This window comes from Colletotrichum destructivum, chromosome 4, assembly GCF_034447905.1.
Source record: "Colletotrichum destructivum chromosome 4, complete sequence".
NCBI lineage: Eukaryota > Fungi > Ascomycota > Sordariomycetes > Glomerellales > Glomerellaceae > Colletotrichum > Colletotrichum destructivum.
In genome coordinates, this window is record NC_085899.1 from 3,981,400 (window position 1) to 4,005,839 (window position 24,440).

Below are 24,440 nucleotides of genomic sequence, written 5' to 3' on the forward strand. Positions count from 1 at the left end.
GACCCTGTTTTAAGAGCTGCACGTCTTCCAAGGCCCGAGTTGTTGCGACAACGCGAGCAGTGACGACGACTGAGACGGAGACTGAGACAGAGGGTCCCTTACACACACATACACACACGCACACACAGGGAGAGAGAGAGAGAAAGACTGACTAATCGTCGGACGGATCTGACGAGCATCCAGTCCATGTAGCTGCTGTTCTGCCCAGGAAAATCATGGAACGAACCGGTGCGCGCGTCCCGTCTCAACTTCGGGCTTTGCGCCACCGCAGCGCCAAAACAATTCCCCCAAAAGTCCGAAACATGCCCACCAACAGCACCAACCACAGCCAACCACCAACGAGGTCTTCCTATCCCCTCCTTCGAATCGCAAGGGCGACACCCGGCCACGCACCTCATGCCAAACCACGCCATCGCGACGCACGCCGGGCACCTCGGGTATCCGGAGTCTTGGAAGGCAAGCACGATGAGGGAGTGGGCTCTCCTCGGGTTCTTAAATGTCTTGGACAGTTGGGGCGGGAAGAGGATGGGGGGGTTGGCACGTCCCATCACCGACGACGAACACACGGCCTCTGCGCTCCGTCTGACGTGCTGGCTGGATCCAAGTCTCAGCATCGCACGCCATAACAGCGTCCGGGAGTCGGTCAAAACTCCCTTCGACCCTCCAATCGATCTGCGCCCGCCGCCGCCTCTTCCCTCCTCCTGCATACGCCCAGAGAGCCTCCTCCGTCAAGACACCCGCCAGACGACCAGACGGGCAGACAAGAACGCCATGGCCGTCGGACATGACACGGGGTGACTTTGTAAAAAAGGACTGCGCCTCCCCTCTTCAACCGTGAATTCGGAAGATTAGAGAGAGTGAGTGTGTGTGTGCGAGAGAGAGAGAAAGAGACAGAGAGACAGAGAGAAAATAGGATGGGGGGCAAAAGTACGCGAACCTTGAATCCCGCTCTGATGCATCCTTCACGTCCTCGTCTTTCACCGTCCCCCCCCCTTTAAAACAAGCAACCACCGCACCACCCCAGCTCTCCTCACGCTGGCGCAGCCATTCCCATCCTTCTCATTTGGGCGGCCGCCGACCATGTCGCTCACGCTACCCTTCCCGACCACCAGGTTCGGCCCAGGCTTCACGGTCCCCACCGCCGTGACCGTCACCGAGGGCGGCCGAACCATCACCCTCACGCCCTCGCCCACCGTCGGCACACCCGCCACCTCCGACGCCTCGCCCTTTCCCGACAACATCCTGCAGCAGTCCGGCCTCGCGCCGGGGCAGATCATCGGCATCACCGTCGGCGCCACCTCGAGCCTCGTCTTCCTCGTCGTCGCCCTCGTCTGGTTCTGGAACCGCCGCCGCGCGCGGCGCCTTGCCGCCCGTGACGAGGCCCTCGACACCGTCATGGAGGACCCGGAAAAACCCGACGACGCGGCCATCCTGGCCCACAACGCAGGAGAGACCACGGAGCTGCCGGCGCCGAGGGGCCTGCACGAGATGCCCGAGACGCGAGAGGGGCCGCCCGTCGAGCTGCCGGCTCCCGTCGAGAGGCACGAGATGCCCGCCTAACGCCGCTCGCCCCGGGGAGGAGGTAAAAAGGAAATCGGCACGATGTAGATGACGCCCTGGAGTCGGAGACCTGATGAAACGAAATTGGAATGAGACCCACGATACCCTCGCTAAGCACTGTCCTCGCTTCAGCATTGTTACGACTCGAGTCGGACTCTGTGAGAAAGACTCATCCTGATTTTTGCAAGCATTGTTGCCAAAGAGTATGGATAGCCCTGTAATGTATGTGTGGAGGAATAAGTCTGGAATACCTATTAGACCGGCACGATACAGGCTGGTATCTACGACCTACGCATACAGGTCCTGAGCGGGGGTAACCTGTATCGTAAATAGAATCAAAAGAAATTCAAAACACACAACCCGCATCTCCCGCTAGCAGAGAAAGACTTTTCCCACCTCACTGTGACACCACACCGGGTGGAGAATCCGGCAATCTCGCCAAGATCCGGGGTCAAATTTACGCGATTGAACGCTTGCTTTACAGAGTTTGTATACACAGGCCCAACAGCCATCCTGTTTGTCGCCTCCCTTCTGAGAGGGGTCGCTTGCTGCCAGTCCCTAATAACCACCCTGAAACTCCCTGTTGCCATGTAGAATACACTCCAGCGCTTGAGTACTCGCAAGGCTGCGTCGGCGCCTGCCTCCCATCATCATCCTCGGGTGGAACTCTTGACGTCCTACGACTGATCCTCACCGTAGGTCGACGGGGCTATACTAAGGTCGATATCGAGCTCCTTCAGGAAGAGGTCGTCGAGGGTGCTGCCGTCGCGGGCATAGACCCAGGCGCCAGCGGCGGTGCCCTCCTTTTCGTTCTGCGAGTCGCCGACGATGACCCAGTCGTAGCGCTTGGGACCCGAGATGGGCGACGAGAGCCAGATCTGCTTGTTGGGGGGTTGCTTGTTGATCACGTAGGTGCCGGCGTCGGGAAATGTGACGGTGAGAACACCAGCCTGTGTAACCCTAGTCAGCATACGCGCGCGATTGTTTGTTTGCGTTGAGATTTCATAATGCGTCAAAGAGAGGGGGCAAGGTCGTGAAATCAGAGATTCAGTGGTGTGGTTCTTTCAGCAGAGTAATCGCTTACAGAATACTCGACATCAATTCCCTCGCGGGCATCAGCAAGCTCCTCAAGCTGTGTGAGGATGGTCTCTAGGTGAGCGTCTGAGAGCTCGTGGTACTCGGCATCTGTGAGCTCAACGATATTCATCTTGACTTCGTCCTTAGGCGTTTCCTTGACCTTGGGATCGTCGGTATCGGGCATGATGCCGCGGGCAGCGACGGACGACGTCGTAAAGAGCTTCCGGGCCGGAACTACAGAGACAACCGGCTTGGGGGCGAGGAGGAGGAGGGCAGAGCGGCGTGGGGTGGCCAGACGGGCCTGTGACGAGGCGCGGAGGGTGCGGGCAGCCGCGCCAGAGAGCTTCGTGAGGTTGCTACGGGCCATGATAGCTGGATGTGGGTGAAATTGGACAGTTGGATAGCTGATATTGTAGAGTTTTGCGTCTGAATTGTGAGTAGTTGGTGGATGAAGCAGAGAGAATTGAAGAGGGTCGGTTTTGTTGGAGATTGGGATGGTGCTTCGTAGAGGCGGAACGGAAGATGGAAGACAGCTTCGATTGCTTTGCTTGCTTCCCCACGTTACTGCAAGAGTGACGGGGGAGGAAGCTGCAAGTGCTTCTTCGACCCACAGGCGATGAAAGAATCGAGCTTGGGCCATCGGGCGGCCCCAGAGTATGGATTACGTCAGAAAGTCATGTGCCCGGTACGACCAGCACACCTTTCATTTTTGGTCGTACTCAGCGTGATGGATGTGGGATGGCAATGGCAAGGCAATTAGTTGCTGAGGCACCTGCTGGACCCCACCAAAGCAGCGAGCGCGCATCGAGAGAGATTGGTGGGCCATCCCGCGAGAGCACTCGCCAGCCCCAAGATACTCTCCACCAAGTCGTGATGCTCAGACAACAGAGAATACAATGATCAACGCCTTTCTGGTCTTCAACGGCCAGGGTCAGCCCCGGCTGACCAAGTTCTATACTCAACTGGTACGAGCCAAGCAAGGTGCAAGGGATGCACTTCGTTGAACACGTTGGCTGACACCCCATCGTCACAGGAAACCAGCATGCAACAGCGCCTGATCTCCGAGATCTTCACCCTCGTCTCCAACCGTCCGGCCGGCTCTTGCAACTTCCTCCCGCTGCCCCCGTTGCTCGCCGCCTCGGGCACCTCGCACTCGTCATCGGAAGCGGAGAACGACGTGCCCTCCCTCGTCACCTACCGCAACTACGCGACCCTCTACTTCATCGTCATCTCGACCTCGACTGAGTCGCCCCTCGCGCTGATCGACCTGATCCAAGTCTACGTCGAGGCGCTCGATAAGCTCTTTGAGAATGTGTGCGAGCTGGACCTCATCTTCAACTTCGAGACGCTACACGCAACACTGGGCGAGATGATTGTAGGAGGAGTGGTGATAGAGACGAATCTGGATCGCATCGTGTCTGGGGTGAGAGCGCAAGGCACCGTAGCCAAACGACCCGTGAATGAGGGCCGCAACGTCGGGTTGGGAAGCGGACTGGGCATGGGAGGCAACTTCGTCTGGCATGGACGGTAAACTGGAACGTTTTCTGAGAGGAATATCATCGTTCTTGTTCAAGTGATTGTGGTTATACATGGGGCTCTTTTTCTTTCTTGCGCCGGGTATTCAAAACGCCAATAACTCCTTCCAATGCTGATGCTTCTACGTCGGCCGGTGGTTTATTTGGGCGTCTCGGTGGGAGTGGGCGCTTCGGGCGCATCTCTGCGTCGCTCGTAGCGTTTGTCGGCATCGATGGTACCAAACACGCCGAGGACGCGCTTGCGGATCTGGCGAGAAGTGTGAGCAAAAACCCAACATCTAGAGCAAGGATTGCAAAGCTAGTTGCCTACCTCTTCAGAAGGCCTGTACTGCCTGCCAAAAAACTCGAGCTCGGAGAACAAGAATGTCCAGCCAAGGAAACCTGGTGCGGGTTAGAGCAATTCCCATATCCACGCCGCAGTGTCCTGCACGAACCAACGACTGTCGCAAGCTGGGCCAGCTTGACGGCCTTGTTCCATCGCGGCCTCGCGTACACCAGTGCTAGGCGCCGCTTGTATTTCTTCTCGAATCGGAGCTGGGACTGGGGCGAAAGGTTCGTGAAGTTAGGAGGCCAGACTTTTTTCGTCCGGTATGGGTTGTTAAAGACTGTAAGCTTGGAGCCGGCGGCTTCGGCCGCTCGTCGCACAAACGTAGGAAACATTGTTGATCTGGCTGAGGTCGACTTGGCTAGGGTGGTTTAGCGGGCGATTTGGACAGACAAGATCTCAACGGTGCAGCGTTTGGCCTCGGAGCGTTCGCGACGGGAGAAGCTCGTCGAACTGCACAGCCACATCCAAGATCGGCCATGGATAGTCAGCCACATAGCACTAGCCACGATGTCCCGGCGAGAAGTCGGAGCTTGAACCGGGTACGTACCGCTCAGTGACAGTATACCTTTCGACTCGGTGAAACACAGTGCTCTACCGCATACCTGTACACAGGGGATAGCGGCCAGTGACCGCTAACACTGACCGGTGACCCGACAATACCCCGCCATAACCACCCACGCCCATCGCGGGGCACACTCAGCCTCGAAAAAAACATCGGAGCTGCGACGAAATCTCCCCCACGTTCGACTGTGACTCAGGATCCTCGACCACGACGTTCCGAAGGAGCAGCAAACGAGCACGCGATCAATTCCCGAGAGTGACTCGCACCGTCCGGCGCAACGAGCCCAACGTCGAAGCACATTTACCCGCATTGAGTCGGCTGGAATTGGCTTCCCCCTCTTGCGGATTTTCCAATTCCACGGATTATCGAACGAGATACCCGCAATCATGGCCAACGAAGCCGCCAAGGCTCTTGAGGCCCTCCAGGTCTCCAAGACCAAGGAGCTCAAGGGAACCGAGAAGCGCGACTTTCTCATTTCTCTCGAGAAGAAGTACCAGCAGAAATGGGCCGAGGAGAAGATCTTCGAGGTCGACGCCCCCTCCACGGCCGAGGTCCCCCTGCACTCCATCACCGCCGAGGAGCTGCGCCAGCAGCAGCCCAAATGGTATGATGCAACTGGATAAGATTGCAGGAGATGGAATGTTGACAAGTTCGCAGGATGGGTTGCATGGCCTTCCCCTACATGAACGGCCGTCTTCACGCCGGCCACCTGTTCTCCGTGAGCAAGGTCGAGTTCGGTGCTGGTGTAAGAGAAGCCACAAATCTGGAAACCCAGGGGGGGAGCTAATGGAGTGATCCAGGTCGCCCGTATGCAAGGAAAGCGTGCTCTGTTCCCCATGGGATGGCACGCGACCGGCATGCCCATCAAGGCTGTTGCCGACAAGCTGAAGAACGAAGTTGCCATGTTTGGCCGCGACTTTGAGGGATACAAGGAGGAGGTCCTCGTCGACGAAAAGCCCGTCGAGGCCAAGGAGGCCCGCGAAGATATCACAAAGTTCTCCACCAAGAAGAGCAAGGCGAATGCCAAGACGATCAAGGCCAAGTACCAGGTGTGTTTTTACGGTTATGAAGGCGGCATGGAGACATCGGGACTAAACGCTGCGTAGTTCCAAATTATGGAGGCCATGGGTATCCCCAGGCAGGAGATTCATCTCTTCGCCGATGCTTCGTACTGGCTCGACTTCTTCCCGCCTCTGGCTCAGAAGGACCTCACAAGCCTCGGTTTCAGAATTGGTTTGTGGGATTCCCAACATTCAGCGCGATAGCGAACTGACTAACGAGCCTAGACTGGCGCCGTTCGTTCATCACCACCGAGGCCAACCCCTACTTTGATGCTTTTGTTCGCTGGCAGATGATCCGCCTCAAGGAGCTAAACAAGATCAAGTTTGGCAAGAGATACACCATCTACTCTATCAAGGATGGTATGCTTTTGCCATTATCCCGGATGCATCACTGTTAGCTGACCACCTGAAGGACAACCTTGCATGGACCACGATCGCGCTGAGGGTGAAGGTGAGTTTATCTTTCATACTGCCATAACGTTGACTATCAGACTGACTCTACGGAAGGCGTCGGTGCCCAGGAGTACACGGGACTTAAGATGAAGGTCCTCGAATGGGCGCCCAAGGCTGGTGAGGCTCTCAAGTCCAAGCTGCCCGCGGACGCCAATGTCTTCCTCATCCCGGCCACCCTACGCCCCGAGACTATGTACGGCCAGAACGCCGTTTTCGTGTCCCCCAAGATCACGTACGGTGTCTTCAAGGCTTCGGAGAAGGACTACTATATCATGACCCAGCGGTGAGAAGCACATTTCGCACCCTATCTGTCTGCAACGGACACTAACAACCACTAGTGCCGCTCGCAACATGGCCTACCAGGGTCTTTTCGTCCAGGACGGCGTCGTCGACCAGACCGCCGACATTGACGGTTCTGCTCTTATCGGCACCCGTGTCAACGCTCCCTTCTCCATCCACAAGGACGGTGTCCGCGTCCTGCCCATGGAGTCGATTCTGCCCACGGTGAGTGAAAACCAGTTCTCAGCCACCGCTTGGCACGTCTAATATCCTCTAGAAAGGAACGGGTGTCGTCACCTCTGTCCCTTCGGACAGTCCTGCCGACTGGGTCATGACCATGGATCTCCGCAAGAAGGCTGCCTACTACGGCATCGAACAGGAGTGGGCTGAGCTCGAGGTTGTCTCCATCATCAACACCCCGTCTGGTGACATGATTGCCAAGACTCTGTGCGAGCAGCTGAAGATTGCCTCGCCCAAGGACACCGTGCAGCTCGAAAAAGCCAAGGAAACGGCCTACAGCGAAGGCTTTTACAAGGGAACCATGAACATTGGCGAGTTCAAGGGCGAGCCGGTCGAAACAGCCAAGCCTAAGGTCCGCCAGGCTTTGATCGACCAGGGTCTTGCCTTTGTCTACTCGGAGCCCGAGCGCAAGGTTGTCAGTCGATCCGGCGACGACTGCATCGTCGCGCTGATGGACCAGTGGTACCTCGACTACGGAGAAGAGTCCTGGAAGAAGACGGCTCTCGACTGGGTCGAGAATGCGGACGGCAAGGGCCTCAACACCTTCAGCCACGAGACCAAGAACGCCTTCCAGGGTGTCCTCAACTGGCTCAACCAGTGGGCGTGCGCGAGATCGTACGGTCTTGGATCCAAGCTGCCTTGGGACCCTCAGTTCCTCGTCGAGTCGCTGAGCGACAGTACCATTTACATGGCGTACTACACCATCGCCCCCTACCTCCACAAGGACATCTTTGGTCGGGAGAAGGGCACCGGCGACATCGGCCCCGAGCAGATGATTGATGAGGTGTGGGACTACGTCTTCTGCCGTCGTGAGCTTGACGATAGGATCGTGTCCGAGTCCAAGATCTCCAAGGAGACCCTGGAGAGCATGCGTCGTTCGTTTGAGTACTTCTACCCCCTGGACCTTCGCAGCTCCGGCAAGGACCTCATCGGCAACCACTTGACCTTCTTCCTCTACATCCATCTCGCCATCTTCAAACCCGAATATTGGCCCCGAGGCATCCGCACTAACGGCCATCTCATGCTCAACGGCGAGAAGATGAGCAAGTCGACCGGTAACTTCATGACCCTGCAGGACGTCGCCCGCAAATTCGGCGCCGACGCCGCCCGCATTGGTCTCGCCGACGCTGGCGACACGAACGGCGACAGCAACTTTGAAGAGGACGTTGCCAACCAAGCCATCCTGCGTCTCCACACTCTTAGAGGTACGTTTTACACGACACACCGAATGGGGAAGCATGGCTAATAGTAGCAGAATGGTGCGAGGATGCTGTCAAGAACAAGAGCGAGCTCCGCACGGGCGAGTGGAACTTCTTTGACAAGGTCTTCAACAACGAAATGAACGTCATTGCCAAGGAGGCAATCCAACAATACAGTAAGCACATCGCAGTTCTGATGGCTCAGTAAACACGCTAACGATCTTCAGCCGAGACGTCTTACAAGCTGGCTCTTAAGGCCGCTTTCTACGAGTAAGTCTTTTATGATTTATTTTTCTTTTGGGTACCCATGGTTACGGTTGACCGAACACGGCTAACACACGGCGTGCGTCAGCTTCAACAACGCCCTCTCTTTCTACCGCGAGAGCAGCGCGACGGCCAAGATGCACCACGACCTGGTGCTCCGGTACATCGAGCTCCAGAGTCTCCTCATCGCCGTCATCGCGCCTCACTGGGCCGAGTCGGTGTGGGTGGAGATCCTCGGCAAGCCGACGTCGATCCAGCAGGCGACGTTCCCCGAGATCCCCGAGACGGACGCGGCGCTCACGGCGGCGAGGAAGTACATTTCGGTGACGGCGTCCAACGTCAACTCGGCCGAGTCCCTGCAGCTCAAGAAGAAGGCCAAGGGCAAGGAGACGTCATTCGACCCCAAGAAGCCCAAGGCGCTCACCATCTTCATGAGCGAGAAGTTCCCGCAGTGGCAGCAGGCGTACATCGACCTCCTCAAGGAGATGTGGAACCCCGAGACCAACTCGGTGGACGACAAGGCGCTCAACGGCAAGATCGCCAAGATGGGGGAGATGAAGAAGGCGATGCCGTTCGTGCAGGGTCTCAAGAGGCGTCTCCAGTTGGGCGAGCCGGCGAGCGCGGTGTTGGAGCGCAAGCTGGCGTTTGACGAGAAGGCGGTGCTCGTGGACATGATTGACGGCCTCAAGCGCAGCGCCAACCTTGTCGAGGTCAAGATCATTGCGGTGGAGGAGGGCAGCAAGAAGGGTACGGACCTCGTCAGCGGGGCCGTGGAGGAGAACCTGCCGCCCAACGCCGAGGGTGCGGTGCCGGGAGCGCCCAACTTCCTGTTTGCCAACGTGGAGTCGTCATGAAATGCGGCGATAGACAGGCGTCATGGTCAAAATGGTGAAGTACCTAGTCCCAGGTGGTGGTAGCATTTGAGTGTTCGCACTGCCTACCTAAGCATGGCAGACGAGAGGAGAAAAAGAAAAGAACAAGATGAGAGATAGATGTGAATGATTACGAATTTTTGTTCAAGAAAAAAAAAAACACGAGGTTTTCGTCAGCACTGGGGCATCAAAGTCCCGATAGGTGACATGAGAAACAGGGCCGAGGCATGCATGCATTTCTCATGATGTGGTGCCGGACTTGGCGTGGAGAAGGCTTGGCCAGCGGTTCGGGGTCTTTGCAAGCCTAGAGTCCATCGTTCTCCAGCAAAGAAGGTGGGTGGTGAAGATGGGATTCTTGCATGCCCGGTGGATCGAGGGGGACATGGGGAACCTGCTCGGGGACAGCCGTCGCCCACAGCGGCCTGAAAACAAGGGTTACGTGTGTTATGAGAATCAAGGCATTAGATCCATTATGCCGGTATGCTTGACATGGGAGACGAGCCGAGTTGAGAGACCCGAGGAGCTATGTCCAGACTTCAGACTTCAGACTCGAAAGGTCTTGGGCCATGGCCTATTGCAGTATGACAGCACGTCGTACGTCGATGAGGTGGTCCAAGTCTCTGGGCCTCCAAGTCTATACTACGAAGAAAGTGAATCGAGAGTTGGAACAAGAAGAGGAGTGAAATGCTGATTCGTGGAAGAAAGAGACGGTGTGTGTGGCTTCGAAGGAGGACGGTTGAGGTTGTACGGACACTCATAGAGAACTACGTATCTTGGTCTGGGCGGAGGTGGCTGGTGGGACATCCTGAATCTCTGATTGGTTGTTGATGGTGTGGAGATGGACGTGGAGGAGTGGCTGGGGCCAGCGATGCGGTGACGGATGCCAATTGTGGGGAAAGGAAACAGCAGGGCCGACGGCGATTGGTCGAAAGCGAAGAGAGGGAAAAACCTGGCCAGGACCCCTGCCGTTGCACCTTGTGGCCCTGATCCCGGCCTCCCTCTTTTCCGCTTCTCGTTGTTACCACCACCACCACCCTGAATACGATGTACGGACATACATCATCCACACCCTCTCCAAGACCCGGAGCCTCCTCGTCTGGCCTAGCATGTCATGGTGTGATCCGTGAAAGGACGCGAGGTCGCATCAAGGCCGGCCCTTAAAAGGAGGGGGGAATGGGATGGGATGGGATGGGATGCCATGCAATGGCCCGACCAATCCAGGCACAAGGGGAGAGCCGATGCAGCCGATTTTGCTTCTTCTTTCCTCGCCGTCGTCGTTCAATCCGTCTCCCTGCCAGCCAATCAGTCGCCCTGCTTACACCTCCCGGCTGTTCGAGTTTCTTCTGCAAGCTAGTCGACCACCCAAGCACTCCCCCGTCGGGTATGACGCAACTGAGCACAGCGTCGGGCATCGCCAGCTTGCTTCCAACCCCCTCCCCTTCTCTGCTCTCCTTTCTGTTAGGCCAGGCCAGGCCTGGATCCCGCGGCCATTCAATAATATCCGTACCACCGTGGATTCTCTCTCTGTCGGCGGAGATGGTCAGCTTGCCTGATTTGGTCTTGTTTGCTTTGTCTTCCGCGTCCCCCTCCGTCACCCAACCACCACCCCCTGGCCCGAAATGACGAGATGCCCTCTTGTGCGAGGGTGCCGGTGCAGGTTTGCGGGAATCCGGCAGTCCTGCACCGTTGGCAAGCGTCACTCTTGAAATTGTCCGTCGGTCACTCTTGGAGGAGATTGTATCTGGCTAGGTACGGATGCCCAGTGCAGGATGTCTGCTTGTGTGGGTGAGGCCAAAGATCTAGATCGTCGTTCCTGAGCTAGGAGCTCCGGCTCTTCCATGGATGCTCGTGGTTCTGGCGCGAACTCGTCGGGTATGGTGTCTGCCAGTACCTGTGTCGTTGGGGATCATGCTGGTCTGCAACGGCCTCTACCAATGAGATGGGATGGCAGCAACATGAAACGGAAATTCAGGTGGTGGGGGAAAGCACCCGTCTGCTGCGGCGAGTCACCCACCTTTGGGCATAGAGGCATAGAGGCAGTGAGGTGGTGGTGCTGAAGGCTGCAAGTGAAGCCATCCCCAGCCATTTCACTATGCGCGCATCCATCACATCAGAGACCACTGCGGACATCCCACCCAGCCTTCTTCCTTGGAGACGTGGAGCCCCTCGCTCTGTTCTGCCGAGTACGTAGTTGTTGTGTCTTCCGAAAAAAACAGCCCGCCTAGTTCCCCACGTCTTTCTACCCTGTCTGACGAACAACAACCCTGTTCTGCCTCGTTCGGCTGCTTCCACCACCCTTGCCCGCGGCCAGTCTAGATCCAGCGTCTAGCAGGACAGCTTGGGCAGACAAGCAAGCAAGCGAGAGAAAATGATGCTGTGTTGCTCTGGGTTGGCTTCGGCTCTGCAAGCCGTCGAAGCCTCCAAGGCCGCGTTTCCCTGCTTCACGAATCACCCAGGCCTGCCAATGTAGGAGAAATCCACCTCACCACTCTTCCAGTCTTCCCACCCCTGGCAACCCAAGCAACCAAACAACCAACCCTTCGCCTTCCAACCCTAGCTCTTTTGTGTGGTGTGCCGTCACCGTCACCCCCAGTCGAGATGATGTCGTGCAAAATCGCCATTCTTGGCACCGCTGCTGTCACCGACTCGCACAATGTGCGGCGTACCCAGCTCGTAGCCGTCCCTCTCGGTCTCTGCCCGTCACGCAAACCTTCACTTGTCGTCTCGCAGTATATATCCTCATCCAGTCTCTCTTCCCAATCCAGTCGTTTCTTTTGATTTCCTGTATCACTCACCACTCACACAACCATCACCGCAAACAAATCTCCCACTCCCGCACTTCAGCAAATCAACACCAAGGCTTCCGAGCTAGATCAGTCGCTTCCTGTTCGACACTAATATCAACTCTTTGTATCTACAAAAGGCCTCGGCTCTTACATACCCAACCAAACCCAAACCACAAGTCAAAATGCGCTCTTTCGCCATCCTTTCCGCTGCTGGCCTTGCTGCCGCCCAGGTCACCAGCATCGTCATCACCGATGGCATCACGGCGACCCTCACCCTCCCCGTCTTCCCCGAGCCCACCGACGCCACGAGCGACGCTGTGAGCACCGTCACCGCCACTGTCCCCGAGACCACCGTGACCGTCTCGCCCGAGCCCACACCGTCCACCACCGTGACGATTTCCGCGGGAACCAGCACCGTCTCGGCTGGCCTCACCACCACCACCATCGTCGTCGTTAGCGACCCTCCCGTCACTATCACCACCCCCATCGTCATCCCCACCGCCTCCGAGTCTGACCCGGTCATCACTCTGCCTGTGATCACCGAGTCTACCTTTGACCCGGCCACCACCATCACCGCCGTCGTCCCCCCTCCCCTCAACAGTGAGTTTCTATCATCTACGTGAACATCAGAATGGCCCAGCGACTAACACGACCCCCCTCCCAGCCACCCTCGCGACTCTCACCCAGACTCACACCGCGTTCCCCAACGCTACCACTACCGGCCCCGTGGTCGTACCCACCGCCGCCGCCGACAAGCTCCAGGGCTCCATCGTCGGCCTCATCGCCGCCGGCGTCGCCAGCTTCTTCCTCTTCTAAGGGACCTAAAAACAACATCACGACGGAACTACTACTATCAAGCTTAATGACAGCGAAGCGGACTTTTATATCTTATTTTTCAAACTGGAAGGGAACATGACAGGCAAAGGCTTTTCAGGAACATGTATGATGAAACACGGCTTGGAGCAGCCACGGCGTTGGATATTTTGCATACGATGATTAACGACCTTAATCACGACACAGCATGAATGCTGCTACTTAATTCTTATAAATATGAATATTCCCGAACATCTTGCCTCTTTTCTCTTGATAGCGTATGTGATGTTTACCAATGCGGTGTTCCGATTGCGGGATTTAAAGAAAGGGTTTGCCGATTCAGGTCTGAAGCGAAGTCTAGATCCTTCACGTCCTCTGTCCCGTGCATGGCCAACTTGACAAACATGGTGTCCGATTTTGCCCCTGGAGCAAAAGCTGTGGGCCATGAGCCGGGAAAATCAGCGCCGCGGCGCTTGTTGCCCTGGAACAATGCTCTCGAGCTGAGTATCTGGCCCCAAGCGGTGTTCTCACGGAGAGTTATTTGCGAGAGCCCCTATTCTCTCTGCGACACATTCCAATCTCCCTCTCTCATCGCACAAAGGAAAAGGGGGGAAGAGAGGGTGTTTCGACGGGAGGGACGTAACCCGGGTGCGCCGTAGCACGGAAGCCTTGTATAACGTGGCGCGGGCATCGTCGCGCATTGCCTCTTATCTCGGAAGAACACCTTACTGTTGTGTAGACTAGGGCGGCGTTGATGATTGCGCACCGTAGCAGGCGACTTAGGGTCCGTTGTCCTCCCGGGCTCGGGCGGCATCTGCTTTGTTTTCTTGACGCAGCCGTGCTTGGGATTCGGGCGGCGTAGACGTCTCGTTTTCCATCCGACGGCGTTCAAGCGACAACAGGGATCTGAACGGCGGTTTCCCCCGCGAGCTCGGCGTCGTCTTCGGGGTCGTCCTTGGGGAGGTCGTCCTGTTTCGCGCGGGTTGGTCAGCCGTCGGGGGGGCCGAGGTTAAGCTGGTTGGTTGAGACATACCTTGTCAAAGATGACACGGATCATGAGGCTGCAGCTGGGGCACACGGCGATGTCCTCGTCGTCGCGGAGGTCGGCCAGGGCGATCTGGAACTTGTCGCCGCAGGGGCAGGGGTAGTGGTAGATCTGCATGTCCTCGTCGAAGGTCATGTCCTCGATCTCGATCTCGTCGTAGATGGATATGTTGTCGTCGGACATTGTGGGCGGTTGGTTTCTCGGTGCGTTTTGTATAAGTAAGATCGTTGCCGGTGTGGCCGTATGTTTGCTGCTGGGGCTGCGACGGTTGAGCTGTGACAGTGGCGATGGAGTCACTGTTCGTGAGGGGATGGAGATACAAGAAATAAAAATAAAAATTGGAATAAAAAAGCTCCTCCCACAATTTGCCCCGCGATGTGGCTAGTGAGATGTGGCTCCTAAGAGTTGAGCCACGGCAAGCCACAACTACCGAATCTGTTTACGCCTCAGGCAACCATCACTACCAAGGTACCTGATCACATGCCATCGGCTGCCGATTCACATGGGAACGGAGACCCAGGCGCCCATTTTCCGGGGTTCACCAATCAGACCCTCTCCATATATGGGGCCGTACGTTCTCCAGCGAGCACTCTGGGGAGCCGAGGGACAGCAGCGCTTTCCCCAGGTGCCCCAAGTCCCCTGCGCCGGCGGGTGCTAAACAAAGACCCGAGCCTAGCAAGTACCGTTTGTCTGCTGAAGGAGACCGAGACCACCACAAAGGCCGAAAGACTCGTCCGGAGGAACGTGTGACGGCCACCAGCACCAGCACCAGCCATGGCCGTTGGCGACATCCTCTTCCCCCTTCTCACCGACAGCGCCGATTCCTTCCAATAATTCCGCCCCATCGCCGCCCTCCGACGAAGCTCAGTCCAGGACGAATGCCCTGACGAACCCAATCCCTCCCCGACGGACGCTGCCAGTGTGTGACGTAGCCGCGGCATCTCGTCGACGACTCGCCCACGAACGAACGAACTTGACAACAACAATAACAACATCATCATCATCATCAACCATCCCCATCGAACCCCGATAACCGCAACATCCACAACATCCCTCTCTCCCCGCCCCCCGTGGGGCGCACGCATCGTCTACGATGGCCGTCCAATCCAAGGTCTCCCTCATCGGGATCCCTTCGAACCGCACCGTCCGCAACCTCGTCCTGCAGCTGACCCAGCTCTACCTCGCCAACCGCTCGCGCATCTCCCGCGCCGTCTGGATCACCCTCTTCGTCGCCCTCGCGAATCGCATCCGCCATGCCATCTCGGAGCAAAAGGCCGCCTCGGCCCGCGAGGCCGCCGTCCGCGAGTCCCGCGCCACCGTCGCCGTCTCGGACGAGGACGTCACCAAGAAGCGCAAAAAGGTCGAGCTGAACCGCGACTTCTTCCGCTCGCTCCTGCGCCTGATGAAGATTGTCATACCGGGGTGGAGGAGCAAGGAGGCCCGACTGCTGATCAGCCACTCGTTCTTCCTGGTCGTGAGGACGCTGATCAGCCTGAAGGTCGCCGCGATGGACGGCGCCATCGTCAAGAGTCTCGTCAAGGGCAACGGCAGGGAGTTTTTAATGCACATTGTCTGGTGGATGCTGATCGCCATCCCCGCGACGTTTACAAACTCAATGGTGTGTGTCCCGTGGAGCCAAAGAAGGGTGTGGTCGAACTGGCACTGACAAAACCTCCCGACAGCTTTCCTATCACCAGGCAGAGCTGTCGCTCAAGTACCGGACACGGTTGACGCAGCACATCCACGACAAGTACCTCTCCAAGCTGACGTTCTACGGCATCTCTGCCCTTGATGACCGGATAAACAACCCCGACCAGTTGATCGCGGTCGACGTCGCAAAGTTCTCCAACAGCTTGGCTGAGCTCTACAGCAACCTGGCGAAGCCGATTCTAGACATGGTAAATCAAACCCTCCCCTCCTGCCCCACCTGTACTTCCATTGTACATCCGGTTCCTAACCTTCTCCACAGACCATCTACACACATTCGCTGTCTCGCAGCGTAGGCGGCGAAGGCGTCGTATCCATGGCCCTCCTCGTCCAGCTCTCGGCCAACGTGATGCGCGCCTTGACGCCCCCGTTCGGCAAATACGTCGCCGACGAGGCCCGTCTCGAGGGCGAGTTCCGCTTCCAGCACTCGCGCCTCATCGACCACTCGGAGGAGGTCGCCCTCTACCACGGCCACGAGGCCGAGAAGGACACGCTCGACAAGGGCTACTTCACCCTCATCAAGCACGTCAACTACATCCTGCGCCGCCGCTTCTACCACGGCTTCATGGAGGACTTCGTCATCAAGTACTTCTGGGGCGCCCTCGGCCTGCTGCTCTGCTCCGTGCCCGTTTTCGTCAAGATGCCCGGCCACATCTCCATGAACATGGGTGACCGCACCGAGAGCTTCGTCACGAACCGCCGCATGCTGCTGTCCGCCTCGGACGCCTTCGGCCGCATCATGTTCTCGTACCGCGAGATCATGGAGCTGGCGGGATACACGTCGCGTGTCGACTCCCTCCTCGAGGTCATGAACGACATTCGCGCCGGCCGTTTCGAGAAGAAGCTCGTCTCCAGTTCCGGGACTGAGAACAACGAGGCCGTGCTCAAGGGCCGCGGTACTGTCGTCGAGAGTAAGGACATCAAGTTCATCGACGTGTAAGTCTCAAATCACCCTCATCGTGAACCTTGGTCCTTACTAACCCTCGCCAGTCCCATCATCTCTCCCAACGGCGACGTCCTCGTCAAGGCCCTCTCCTTCTCCCTCAAGCAGGGCGACCACCTCCTCGTCGTCGGCCCTAACGGCTGCGGCAAGTCGTCCCTTTTCCGCATCCTCGGCGGCCTGTGGCCGGTCTACGGCGGCACCGTCCACAAGCCGCCCTTCTCCGACATCTTCTACATCCCCCAGCGGCCCTACCTCTCCCGCGGCTCCCTCCGCACGCAGATCACGTACCCGGACTCGCTCCGTCAGATGCGCGCAAAGGGCGTCACCGACGCCGACCTCCTCTCCATCCTCTCCCTCCTCGGCCTCGAGCACCTCCCGGGCCTCTACGACGCCGGCTGGGACGCCGAAGCCGAGTGGCGTGATGTGCTCTCGGGCGGCCTGCAGCAGCGTGTCGCCATGGCCCGCCTCTTCTACCACCGGCCCCGCTACGCCATTCTCGACGAGTGCACCTCGAGCGTCACCCTCGACACGGAGAAGGTCATGTACGACAACGCAAAGGCTCTCGGCATCACTCTCATGACCGTCAGCCACCGCCGCAGCCTGTGGAAGTACCACAGCCGCATCCTCCAGTTCGACGGCCAGGGCAACTTTGTCTTCACCAAGCTCGACGCCGACCGCCGCCTGAAGCTCGAGGACGAGAAGGAGGACCTCGAGGTTTTGTTGCGCCAGGTGCCCGAGATCGAGAGGCGTATCGCCGAGTTGACTGCGGCGTGAGTCGTGAGTGGCCACGGGTCTGGGAACGTGATCTGCGCAACATTTGGCCGGGCATGTTAGGAAACAAGCTGAGCCCGATGAGACAGATAACGGAAGGGCTTTTCTACCAACAACATGATTTTTAGGGATTTTACGGATGTTTGCAATTTGTACATAAGTAGACCATGACGACTACAGAGAGAGAGGGGTTTGGCGTAGATTTGGTGCGGCAACCGAAAGAATAATGTCAACAACTCCCATGGCCATCCTGGGCTCCCTGCCCACGCCTCGTGCAGTCTTCCGGCCTGGTCTCAAAAGTCCTCAAAAAGAACAAAAGGTATCAAGGAATCACTCCCATCCGACCATACTACCGTGCTCTCAAAACCAGTCCATCCTTTGCAGGCGTGAAGCTCCAACCTCCCCGTAGGTGGCGATCTGTTACCATTGAAAAGTATCAACTCTCTTATGCCATGGTGCCATACCCGTTCTCGCGGCATCTTTGGGGTTTTGCTGCTAGTCGAACATGTTGTTCGGGTGAAAGCGGCAGCTCTCGCTGTGCACGCTGTTGTCGAACATCAGGACACGCTTGTGATCCGCTCCGCAGTCGTAGCAGAACTCGTGTTTGCATTTCGAACCTAGAGCTCGACCGTCCGGGTCAGACACATGTTGTTCCTCTTCGGCTTTGGGGGGAGGATGGGATATGCGCTTGGTGCCGCTCACTCACTCACTCACTTACTCCCTCACCCACTCACTCACCCACTTACTCACTCGCTCGCTCACTCACTACCCGGACTAGACAGGAGGCACAAGGCCACGGCACCGGACGCTGTGCGCCCGGTCCCAGGTAGCGTAGCAGCCCCAACAGAACTCGTAGTGGCACCTTATGCCTATGATGGGTGTTGGCCTGGGCTTTGGAAGAACAAGACGAAATGCTTGGGTACTAATACGGCTTCGGGAACAGAAGGGGAGGGGGGAGAAGGAACACGCAAAAGCACATGAGTGGAATGAGATGTACTTACAAGTCATGTGTGAGCTGTGCGTCGTCGTTGTCCCGTCGTCAGCGTCGTCGGTCCTCATCAAAAAAAGCATCTCCGCGTCAAAGGAGGCTCCCTTACCAGCCCGAGTTCTTCTCGATGGCCCATCCGCATCCGGGACACGGCCTCGTCGTCCGGCTCACCGTCGCCCGGCTCTGTTCTTCCTCGGCCTTGCGGCGAGCCGCGACCTTCCTGGCCAGGGCCACCGCCTTGCGCGCCCTCTCCCTCTCGTCGCGCTCCTGCGCCTCGCGCTCCCGCGCCTCGGCCCGCTGCTCCGCCATGAGACCCTGGGCCACGGCGCGGTCGGCGTCTTCAAGTGCCCGCCGCGCCGGGGCCTGGTCGTGCTCGTCGTCATGCTCCATCTCGATGCGCGAGCGGAAGTTCTCGGGGTCGCGCAGCAGCGCGTCGTACTCGTCGCACGATAGGTTCTCGTGCCACGCGATGCCGTGGGTGAAGCAGGAGCGCTGGCCGCAGTGTAAGCAGGTCACCAGTGGCCGGTCGCCGCCCGTGTCGTGGAGCTGACCCGAGCCGCAGTTGGCGGTGCACCAGATGAAGGTGTCGGCCTCGGCCATGGCTGCTCGGAGGGCCAACGCCTCGTACCTAGGTGTGAGAGAGGAGCGGTTAGTGGAGGACGCTCTCTCTTGAGGTGTGAGGGAGGGAGAGAGGGGGAGATGTGCGCGAGAAGAGCCTACCGGGCAAACGTCTCCTCATCCGCATACTTCTGGATATCGACGTATTCTAGAGGCTCGCGGCACTCGGGGCACCGGATTTCCGTCCACAGTTTGCTGTTCAAGTCCGACCTGATGGAGGTTTGCAAGCAGTCCAAGCACGCCTCGGGAGGATGCGTGCACGTCGGCGTTACGCTCAGCACGGGAAAGGAGGCCGGGTCTCTCGTCTCGGCACAGATGGGGCATTCTCTCGAACCGCCGAGATCATTGGCCGGAAGCCTCTGTCGAGTAACGACGACGTCTGTGGTGTCTGCCGCCTTGTGATATCTTTGGCCGAAGCTGCTTCATGTTAGCAGCTGCCAAGATGTAGGACCCCTTCCCGGAGTCAAAGGCAGCACATATGCCGCCCAGTTCTTCCCGAGGGATGTTTCACACGGAAGAGAGGAGGTTAAGGGACTGCCCACCTAAAGTCATCGGCCGCAAGGTCGGCAGAACGCGACCCGGAACCCGCGTCCTGGCTCCGCAGGAAGGCCACCGTCATGGCCTGCTCCTTTTGCTCGAGGAGGGCAACATACGGGTTGTTGGCGCTCCACGAGTCCAATCTCGAGTTGTACGCCGGGCGCGTAGATGGCGACGGCATGGGCGGGGTGGTGGCGGCGGTGCTGGTGCTGCCACCCGTGGACTGGGGCGAGAAAGGTGCGACGTCGAAGCCGGCGAGAATCGACGCCGGCGTCGGGAGGAGATAGCCCCTCTGCGGCCGAGGGGGCGAGGTGGACGGACCCGCCGTCTCTGTCACGGCTGGGGTCTGCTTGGGTGTCGGTACGGGGAAGTCGAAGTCGGCCATGATCTCGGCGCTGGTCGCGCGGTAGTAGTGGGCACGTCGTGGGGCCTCGTGGGAGGAGGAGGCCAGCGGCTGCTCCCGCTGTGCGATTCGCGGCCGCGTCGAGGGCCGTTGCTCTTCCCTTGAGGATCCCACGTCTGTCGCCATCGCCCAGTCATACTGAGGGGGATCGGAGTCGAATCCATCGTCACCGCCAAAGCCTCCCACCAGAGAGGAGTTGGCGCTGGAGTGATAGCTGGGCGGCGGCCCGTTATTGCGAGGGGCGAACATTTCTGGTCAAGGGGACGCCGTCGGTATAAAGAACATATCTTGGTTCTGGGTCTGACGATACGTCTTCCTGTTCTTGTTGGAGTCTGTCCTTGGCCGTCGGCTCTGCTCGAGCCGTTGATATTGTCGTCGGCACTGCTGGCAAACGGCCAGAAGTATCGTCAAGGAAGCTATCTGAGTGCAGATGGGACGTCGAAGGGGGTTTTTCGTATCAGCGGGATGTAAGGATGGCTTGGGACTCTTGCTTGACGGTGTTAAAGTTGCAAGATATGAGGTAGCTTGGCCTTCTGCCAGCGGTCGTGGGTTACCGCCACCTGCTTCTAGAGCCTCGCAAGCAAAGGATACACACTAACAACCGGGGTCCAGACTCTGCCTGTCTGCCTGTTTTTTTTCTTTTTTTCTTTTCTTTTCTGTGATGGTGCTTTCCAGCGCCAACGGCTTTGTGCCTGCGTGGTTGAAACATGACGGGAAGCGGCACGCTCGCTGGGGTGTCCCGGCTCAACGCTTAGAGATGCTTGAAGTGTAACTCGGGCCCTCGACCTTGCATCATCGTCCGAGCATATGGCCGATGCATCCATGCCACGAGAACAAAGAAGGAAACGGAAGAAAGGTCGACGTACGGTGGCGTAGAGAGGTGGTCTGGAGAAGTCTAGAAGAATCAGGTCTGCACCTGTAATACCCCCACAGGCTAATGTGGGATAACAACGACAATGCTGTCGCGTTTTCCGAGCGAAACCGAGATCCCGGCGCTTCTTCAAGACATGCTTCTGAGTCTTGACTACAGCGTGTCTATCATGCAAGAGAAGGCAGCGAGCCTGGAAGGGTGTGGAAATGCTGCAGAGCAGCTCGCCGCCTTGCGGCACGATGCTCTCCCGCAGGGCAACGACAGCCAGGGCATGAGGCGCAACGAACTGGAGGGTCATCAGATGAGGCTGATGGAGGGTCAAGCAATGAACCTTGAACGCGAAGATGGTTCCAGGTCGCCGTCCAAGTGGTTCATGCCATGGACCAGACGGGATTGCGCGAGGAGGGATGAGTCTTTGGCGGGAGGACGCATATCTATCAAGGTAGCTCATGTAATACCTTCGACCAGTACCAATTCAGCGAAACCAACGGCGGCTTTGACTTACTTCGCTGGGTATACCAACTGATTCTTCCAGGAAACGACCCCTAGATATCGTCTTGTCCGCCCACCAACGATAAAATTTTCTGGAATAGGTCTGGGCTTAAGGTTCCTTTTGGAAGACTGGGTCGTAAATTCTTCGCACAAGACGGGTTCTCAAGACATCAAGTGAGCAATCACCTACTGGTTAATTCAACCCTTGGAGCGTTGTTAATCGGTTTCTCAAGAAAGATACTAGCTATCAACCTCAATACCAATAGTGGTTGACATTTTAGCTTGCAAACAAAGTGATCCCATGTGTCTGAGCAACCTCACACCTTCTCTCCACCACTCGTCGTCATCGTCAAACGTGCTACACAACACAGCAGTGCCACTCAAAAGCTCCCATGAATCGGCAACATGCCCCCCCCGGTTCAACAAAGAGAATGCGGAGCAGACAGCCCCCAGTTGAGTCGCCGCTAGCTTCCCCAGCGAAAGGTCGCCCACCCGCCCGCCTCTTGCCTCTCGCGGTCGCTCCTATCGCAGTAGAGGTTATACAGCAGCGTGCGGTCGCCGCTCTGGCGGAACTCGGCCCGCTTGTCCTGCGGGCCCCACGCCACGAGCATCTGCTGCCGCCGCACGAGCTGCGGCTCCTTGATGGAGTCGTTGCGCCCGATCCGTCGCATGTAGAGCGCCGGGATGAGGGCGCAGACGTTGAACATGTGGAGGTCCAGCTCCGCCCTCGTGGGCGGCGGGTCCATCTTGGCCACGCTGACGGCCTTGCGGTTCTGGAGCACGTTCTTGCAGTCGAGGTCCCGCAGGCCGTCGAGGAAGTCAGGCGACGTCAGGATCTCGCCGTGGGGGCCGCACATGACGTACGGGTTGATGTCGAAGTAGAAGTGGTTCGTCGACACCTGGATCTTCTCGTAGAGCTGCGCCGCCGGCTCGACGCACTGCTCCGTAAAGTTCCGGAAGAACCACTCCGTCTTGTCCTTCCGGCAGTATATCTTGAAGATGCCCGCGAGCTCGTTTGCCAGCTCGCGTGTCTTCTTCTCTCGCAGAATTGCAAATTCTTGAGAACTCAGGATGGCGTTGTATGCCTCGGCGGTCCAGGTCCGAATCGCAAAAAGATCTGCGTGAAGCGGTTCAGCCTTAATGCCTCGGATATATGTACTATCAATGATCGGTGAGTGGGTGTTTGTATGGTCTTACCTCGCTTGGGCTCGACGTGATTCTGCAACGCCGTCTCCACCGAGCTTATGACTCCAACGCAATTATCCAGGGAACCGTAGAGCACCTTTTGAAAGATGTTTTCGTTGAGAAACCGCATGATGATGGCAACAATGATGTCTTCGTCCGTCTCTGGAAATGTGGATGCAGTCAACAGGTCCGGGTACATGTTTACTGTCCGTTTCAACCTGAGAGCCTCAGTGGGCTTCCGACGGGCTTGAATAAGGACGTCCTCGATACCCCGATTGTGGTCGTCCAATAGAGGGTCCATAAACCGGGAGACCCAGTCGGTGATCCCTTCAATGAGATCATCGTACTCCTGCAGTCTAGTCAGACATGGAAGATCACGAATAGTTGCCGGCCAGGGCCTGTACTTACGCGGCCGATCTCCTCCGGGGTGAGCTCTTTGCGATAAGGCTGCAGACTGAAGATGTGCGACTCCGCATCTCTAAGTTGCTCCTTCAGAGAAGAATTCTCTGCCCGCATCTCTTCAAGATTCAGGGCGAGCGACCCTGCGTCTGTTGAGGCGCCGGTGACGGTCGAGCTCATGCCAGACTTGATCTCGCCAATCCTGCGTTGCGCTCTTTCAGCCTTTTCCTCGGCGATCTCGGCTCGCGCCATCGTGGACTTGAGTCTGTGATGCAGCGCGTTGATCTCGCGGCGCAGAAGCAAGTCCCAGTTGGGCTCGACTCCGGGTCCGGCGCCATTGATGGGGTCATGGCTGGAGGTCTCTCGCGGGAGTGAAAAGACGTCTGGGTCAGCCCCGAGGTCGATCAGATCGCCTTCGACCGAGCCATGTGAGGCGGGGATAGAAGCAGCAGACTGGTGGTGCTGTAGTCGATGAGAGGTAGGATGATTCTGAAATCTGTTGGCAACGAGGCCTCTTGGCAGCGGCTGCCTTGGCCCCCTACTCTGCGTGCCACCTTGCTCAGGAGACGGTGGCTCGATCTTTGTGAATCCCATCATGTCGGATTCAGACAAGGCTGATGGACTAGCTGGCTCGGTAGTGATGGTTGGTTCGTTCTTGAGGGAAGGGCTGCAGTCGAACCTCATGTCTTCGTAGGCCGCGGGTGCGACGTCAACGTCAAGGGGTGTCTTCGCCGGGACCGGTGGCCCGTGGTCCTCGTAGTGTTGGGCCAAGGTCGAGTGCAGCTGCTGGAATTCTTCCATGATGTCGACGAGGGATGCTAGACGGCGGGATCAACGGAGGAGAGTTTGGATGACGAGTGGTGAGGTCCGGGTCTTTGAGTTGCAAGAGGTTGATGGGGGGCGGGGAGGTTTGGATGGTTTGGATGAAATGTAGGAGCGGCGAGGGTCGCTGCGTGCTGTGAAGAATTCCATGCCATGCTCTGTTCCATGTACCACAATACCAGGGACACAGGGAGTTTTACAGGCAGGCAGATAGGACAAGAAGAATTATAGCCGGCGACTGTGTTAGCTGCCCATCGCCATTTCTTTAGCGACCGTATTAGCTGTCTCATTCTTGCCGTCTGTCTCGGCTGCCTGCCGCAGGCATCCCGGCTCCGATATGGGGCATTTCGCATAGGGGTGGGGCCGTAACACCCGATTAGGTACGTACCTGTCTACCTATCTACGCCGGGGATGAAGCAAAGAGATGCATCTTTACGTATTGCGACAAGTATGTTCTTGTATCTCACAGCCAGCTTTTGACACAAAGCGCAATGTATTTCCTTCCGTTCTTGCTGTGTGGTGGCCATTGACTGTCTGATTAGCTCAGATCACGCTTCTGCTTTGCCCTGGCGGGCACGGGACTGATGCATCGTCATGCTCTCTGACCAGAAACAGCCCATGCGTCCCAAA

At 57.6% G+C, this 24,440-nt stretch overlaps 11 protein-coding genes across 11 annotated transcripts; 6 read left to right on the forward strand and 5 right to left on the reverse strand.

The window, feature by feature from the left end:
* Positions 1-396: 396 nt before the first annotated feature.
* On the forward strand, positions 397-798 carry CDEST_07143 (uncharacterized protein; the record flags this gene model as incomplete). Its single annotated transcript, XM_062923302.1, has 1 exon — positions 397-798. The coding sequence occupies one exon, from the start codon at positions 397-399 to the stop codon at positions 796-798; it is 402 nt and encodes a 133-aa protein (XP_062779353.1).
* A 139-nt stretch (positions 799-937) lies between these two features.
* On the forward strand, positions 938-1,560 carry CDEST_07144 (uncharacterized protein; the record flags this gene model as incomplete). The annotated part of the gene is made up of 1 exon (XM_062923303.1): positions 938-1,560. The coding sequence occupies exon 1, from the start codon at positions 1,081-1,083 to the stop codon at positions 1,558-1,560; it is 480 nt and encodes a 159-aa protein (XP_062779354.1). The 5' UTR covers positions 938-1,080.
* A 418-nt stretch (positions 1,561-1,978) lies between these two features.
* On the reverse strand, positions 1,979-3,277 carry CDEST_07145 (Putative frataxin/CyaY; the record flags this gene model as incomplete). The annotated part of the gene is made up of 2 exons (XM_062923304.1): positions 1,979-2,510; positions 2,645-3,277. 2 exons carry the CDS (start codon positions 3,275-3,277, stop codon positions 2,238-2,240), a joined length of 906 nt encoding a protein of 301 aa, XP_062779355.1. The 3' UTR covers positions 1,979-2,237.
* Positions 3,278-3,530: 253 nt separating this feature from the next.
* CDEST_07146 (Putative adaptor protein complex, sigma subunit) lies at positions 3,531-4,169 on the forward strand. Its single transcript, XM_062923305.1, has 2 exons — positions 3,531-3,602; positions 3,671-4,169. Exons 1-2 carry the CDS (start codon positions 3,534-3,536, stop codon positions 4,166-4,168), a joined length of 567 nt encoding a protein of 188 aa, XP_062779356.1. The 5' UTR covers positions 3,531-3,533; the 3' UTR covers position 4,169.
* Position 4,170: 1 nt separating this feature from the next.
* Positions 4,171-4,915, reverse strand: CDEST_07147 (uncharacterized protein). Its single transcript, XM_062923306.1, has 3 exons — positions 4,607-4,915; positions 4,483-4,553; positions 4,171-4,419 (listed from the first exon to the last, which is right to left on the reverse strand). The coding sequence occupies exons 1-3, from the start codon at positions 4,830-4,832 to the stop codon at positions 4,312-4,314; spliced, it is 405 nt and encodes a 134-aa protein (XP_062779357.1). The 5' UTR covers positions 4,833-4,915; the 3' UTR covers positions 4,171-4,311.
* A 316-nt stretch (positions 4,916-5,231) lies between these two features.
* CDEST_07148 (Putative aminoacyl-tRNA synthetase, class Ia, valyl/Leucyl/Isoleucyl-tRNA synthetase, editing) lies at positions 5,232-9,587 on the forward strand. Its single transcript, XM_062923307.1, has 12 exons — positions 5,232-5,666; positions 5,720-5,807; positions 5,863-6,111; positions 6,169-6,295; positions 6,349-6,483; positions 6,536-6,574; positions 6,631-6,859; positions 6,915-7,080; positions 7,133-8,300; positions 8,351-8,470; positions 8,522-8,564; positions 8,647-9,587. The coding sequence occupies exons 1-12, from the start codon at positions 5,449-5,451 to the stop codon at positions 9,410-9,412; spliced, it is 3,348 nt and encodes a 1,115-aa protein (XP_062779358.1). The 5' UTR covers positions 5,232-5,448; the 3' UTR covers positions 9,413-9,587.
* Positions 9,588-11,276: 1,689 nt separating this feature from the next.
* On the forward strand, positions 11,277-13,283 carry CDEST_07149 (uncharacterized protein). The gene is made up of 2 exons (XM_062923308.1): positions 11,277-12,816; positions 12,881-13,283. The coding sequence occupies exons 1-2, from the start codon at positions 12,399-12,401 to the stop codon at positions 13,030-13,032; spliced, it is 570 nt and encodes a 189-aa protein (XP_062779359.1). The 5' UTR covers positions 11,277-12,398; the 3' UTR covers positions 13,033-13,283.
* A 344-nt stretch (positions 13,284-13,627) lies between these two features.
* CDEST_07150 (Putative diphthamide biosynthesis protein 3/4) lies at positions 13,628-14,382 on the reverse strand. The gene is made up of 2 exons (XM_062923309.1): positions 14,063-14,382; positions 13,628-13,998 (listed from the first exon to the last, which is right to left on the reverse strand). The coding sequence occupies exons 1-2, from the start codon at positions 14,255-14,257 to the stop codon at positions 13,918-13,920; spliced, it is 276 nt and encodes a 91-aa protein (XP_062779360.1). The 5' UTR covers positions 14,258-14,382; the 3' UTR covers positions 13,628-13,917.
* Positions 14,383-14,702: 320 nt separating this feature from the next.
* Positions 14,703-17,738, forward strand: CDEST_07151 (Putative AAA+ ATPase domain, ABC transporter type 1, transmembrane domain-containing protein). The gene is made up of 4 exons (XM_062923310.1): positions 14,703-15,692; positions 15,757-15,972; positions 16,044-16,717; positions 16,772-17,738. The coding sequence occupies exons 1-4, from the start codon at positions 15,168-15,170 to the stop codon at positions 17,496-17,498; spliced, it is 2,142 nt and encodes a 713-aa protein (XP_062779361.1). The 5' UTR covers positions 14,703-15,167; the 3' UTR covers positions 17,499-17,738.
* Positions 17,739-17,990: 252 nt separating this feature from the next.
* On the reverse strand, positions 17,991-20,290 carry CDEST_07152 (Putative Zinc finger, RING-type, IBR domain, Zinc finger, RING/FYVE/PHD-type, TRIAD; the record flags this gene model as incomplete). Its single annotated transcript, XM_062923311.1, has 5 exons — positions 17,991-18,112; positions 18,497-18,510; positions 18,593-19,111; positions 19,204-19,518; positions 19,644-20,290. 5 exons carry the CDS (start codon positions 20,288-20,290, stop codon positions 17,991-17,993), a joined length of 1,617 nt encoding a protein of 538 aa, XP_062779362.1.
* A 1,578-nt stretch (positions 20,291-21,868) lies between these two features.
* CDEST_07153 (uncharacterized protein) lies at positions 21,869-23,789 on the reverse strand (the record flags this gene model as incomplete). Its single annotated transcript, XM_062923312.1, has 3 exons — positions 21,869-22,521; positions 22,602-22,938; positions 22,998-23,789. The coding sequence occupies 3 exons, from the start codon at positions 23,787-23,789 to the stop codon at positions 21,869-21,871; spliced, it is 1,782 nt and encodes a 593-aa protein (XP_062779363.1).
* Between the last annotated feature and the right edge of the window lie 651 nt (positions 23,790-24,440).

Coding starts and splice junctions, on each gene's coding strand:
- CDEST_07146 (XM_062923305.1), top strand. CDS start 3,534: ATGATCAACGCCTTTCTGGTCTTCAACGGCCAGGGTCAGCCCCGGCTG. Junction 3,603..3,670: donor CCAAGTTCTATACTCAACTG/GTACGAGCCAAG, acceptor CCATCGTCACAG/GAAACCAGCATGCAACAGCG.
- CDEST_07150 (XM_062923309.1), bottom strand. CDS start 14,257: ATGTCCGACGACAACATATCCATCTACGACGAGATCGAGATCGAGGAC. Junction 13,999..14,062: donor TCCGTGTCATCTTTGACAAG/GTATGTCTCAAC, acceptor CGCGCGAAACAG/GACGACCTCCCCAAGGACGA.
- CDEST_07149 (XM_062923308.1), top strand. CDS start 12,399: ATGCGCTCTTTCGCCATCCTTTCCGCTGCTGGCCTTGCTGCCGCCCAG. Junction 12,817..12,880: donor CGTCCCCCCTCCCCTCAACA/GTGAGTTTCTAT, acceptor CCCCCCTCCCAG/CCACCCTCGCGACTCTCACC.
- CDEST_07151 (XM_062923310.1), top strand. CDS start 15,168: ATGGCCGTCCAATCCAAGGTCTCCCTCATCGGGATCCCTTCGAACCGC. Junction 15,693..15,756: donor CGACGTTTACAAACTCAATG/GTGTGTGTCCCG, acceptor ACCTCCCGACAG/CTTTCCTATCACCAGGCAGA. Junction 15,973..16,043: donor CGAAGCCGATTCTAGACATG/GTAAATCAAACC, acceptor CCTTCTCCACAG/ACCATCTACACACATTCGCT.
- CDEST_07148 (XM_062923307.1), top strand. CDS start 5,449: ATGGCCAACGAAGCCGCCAAGGCTCTTGAGGCCCTCCAGGTCTCCAAG. Junction 6,296..6,348: donor AAGCCTCGGTTTCAGAATTG/GTTTGTGGGATT, acceptor TAACGAGCCTAG/ACTGGCGCCGTTCGTTCATC. Junction 8,471..8,521: donor GGAGGCAATCCAACAATACA/GTAAGCACATCG, acceptor AACGATCTTCAG/CCGAGACGTCTTACAAGCTG.
- CDEST_07147 (XM_062923306.1), bottom strand. CDS start 4,832: ATGTTTCCTACGTTTGTGCGACGAGCGGCCGAAGCCGCCGGCTCCAAG. Junction 4,554..4,606: donor CCAGCTTGCGACAGTCGTTG/GTTCGTGCAGGA, acceptor AACCCGCACCAG/GTTTCCTTGGCTGGACATTC. Junction 4,420..4,482: donor AGTACAGGCCTTCTGAAGAG/GTAGGCAACTAG, acceptor ACTTCTCGCCAG/ATCCGCAAGCGCGTCCTCGG.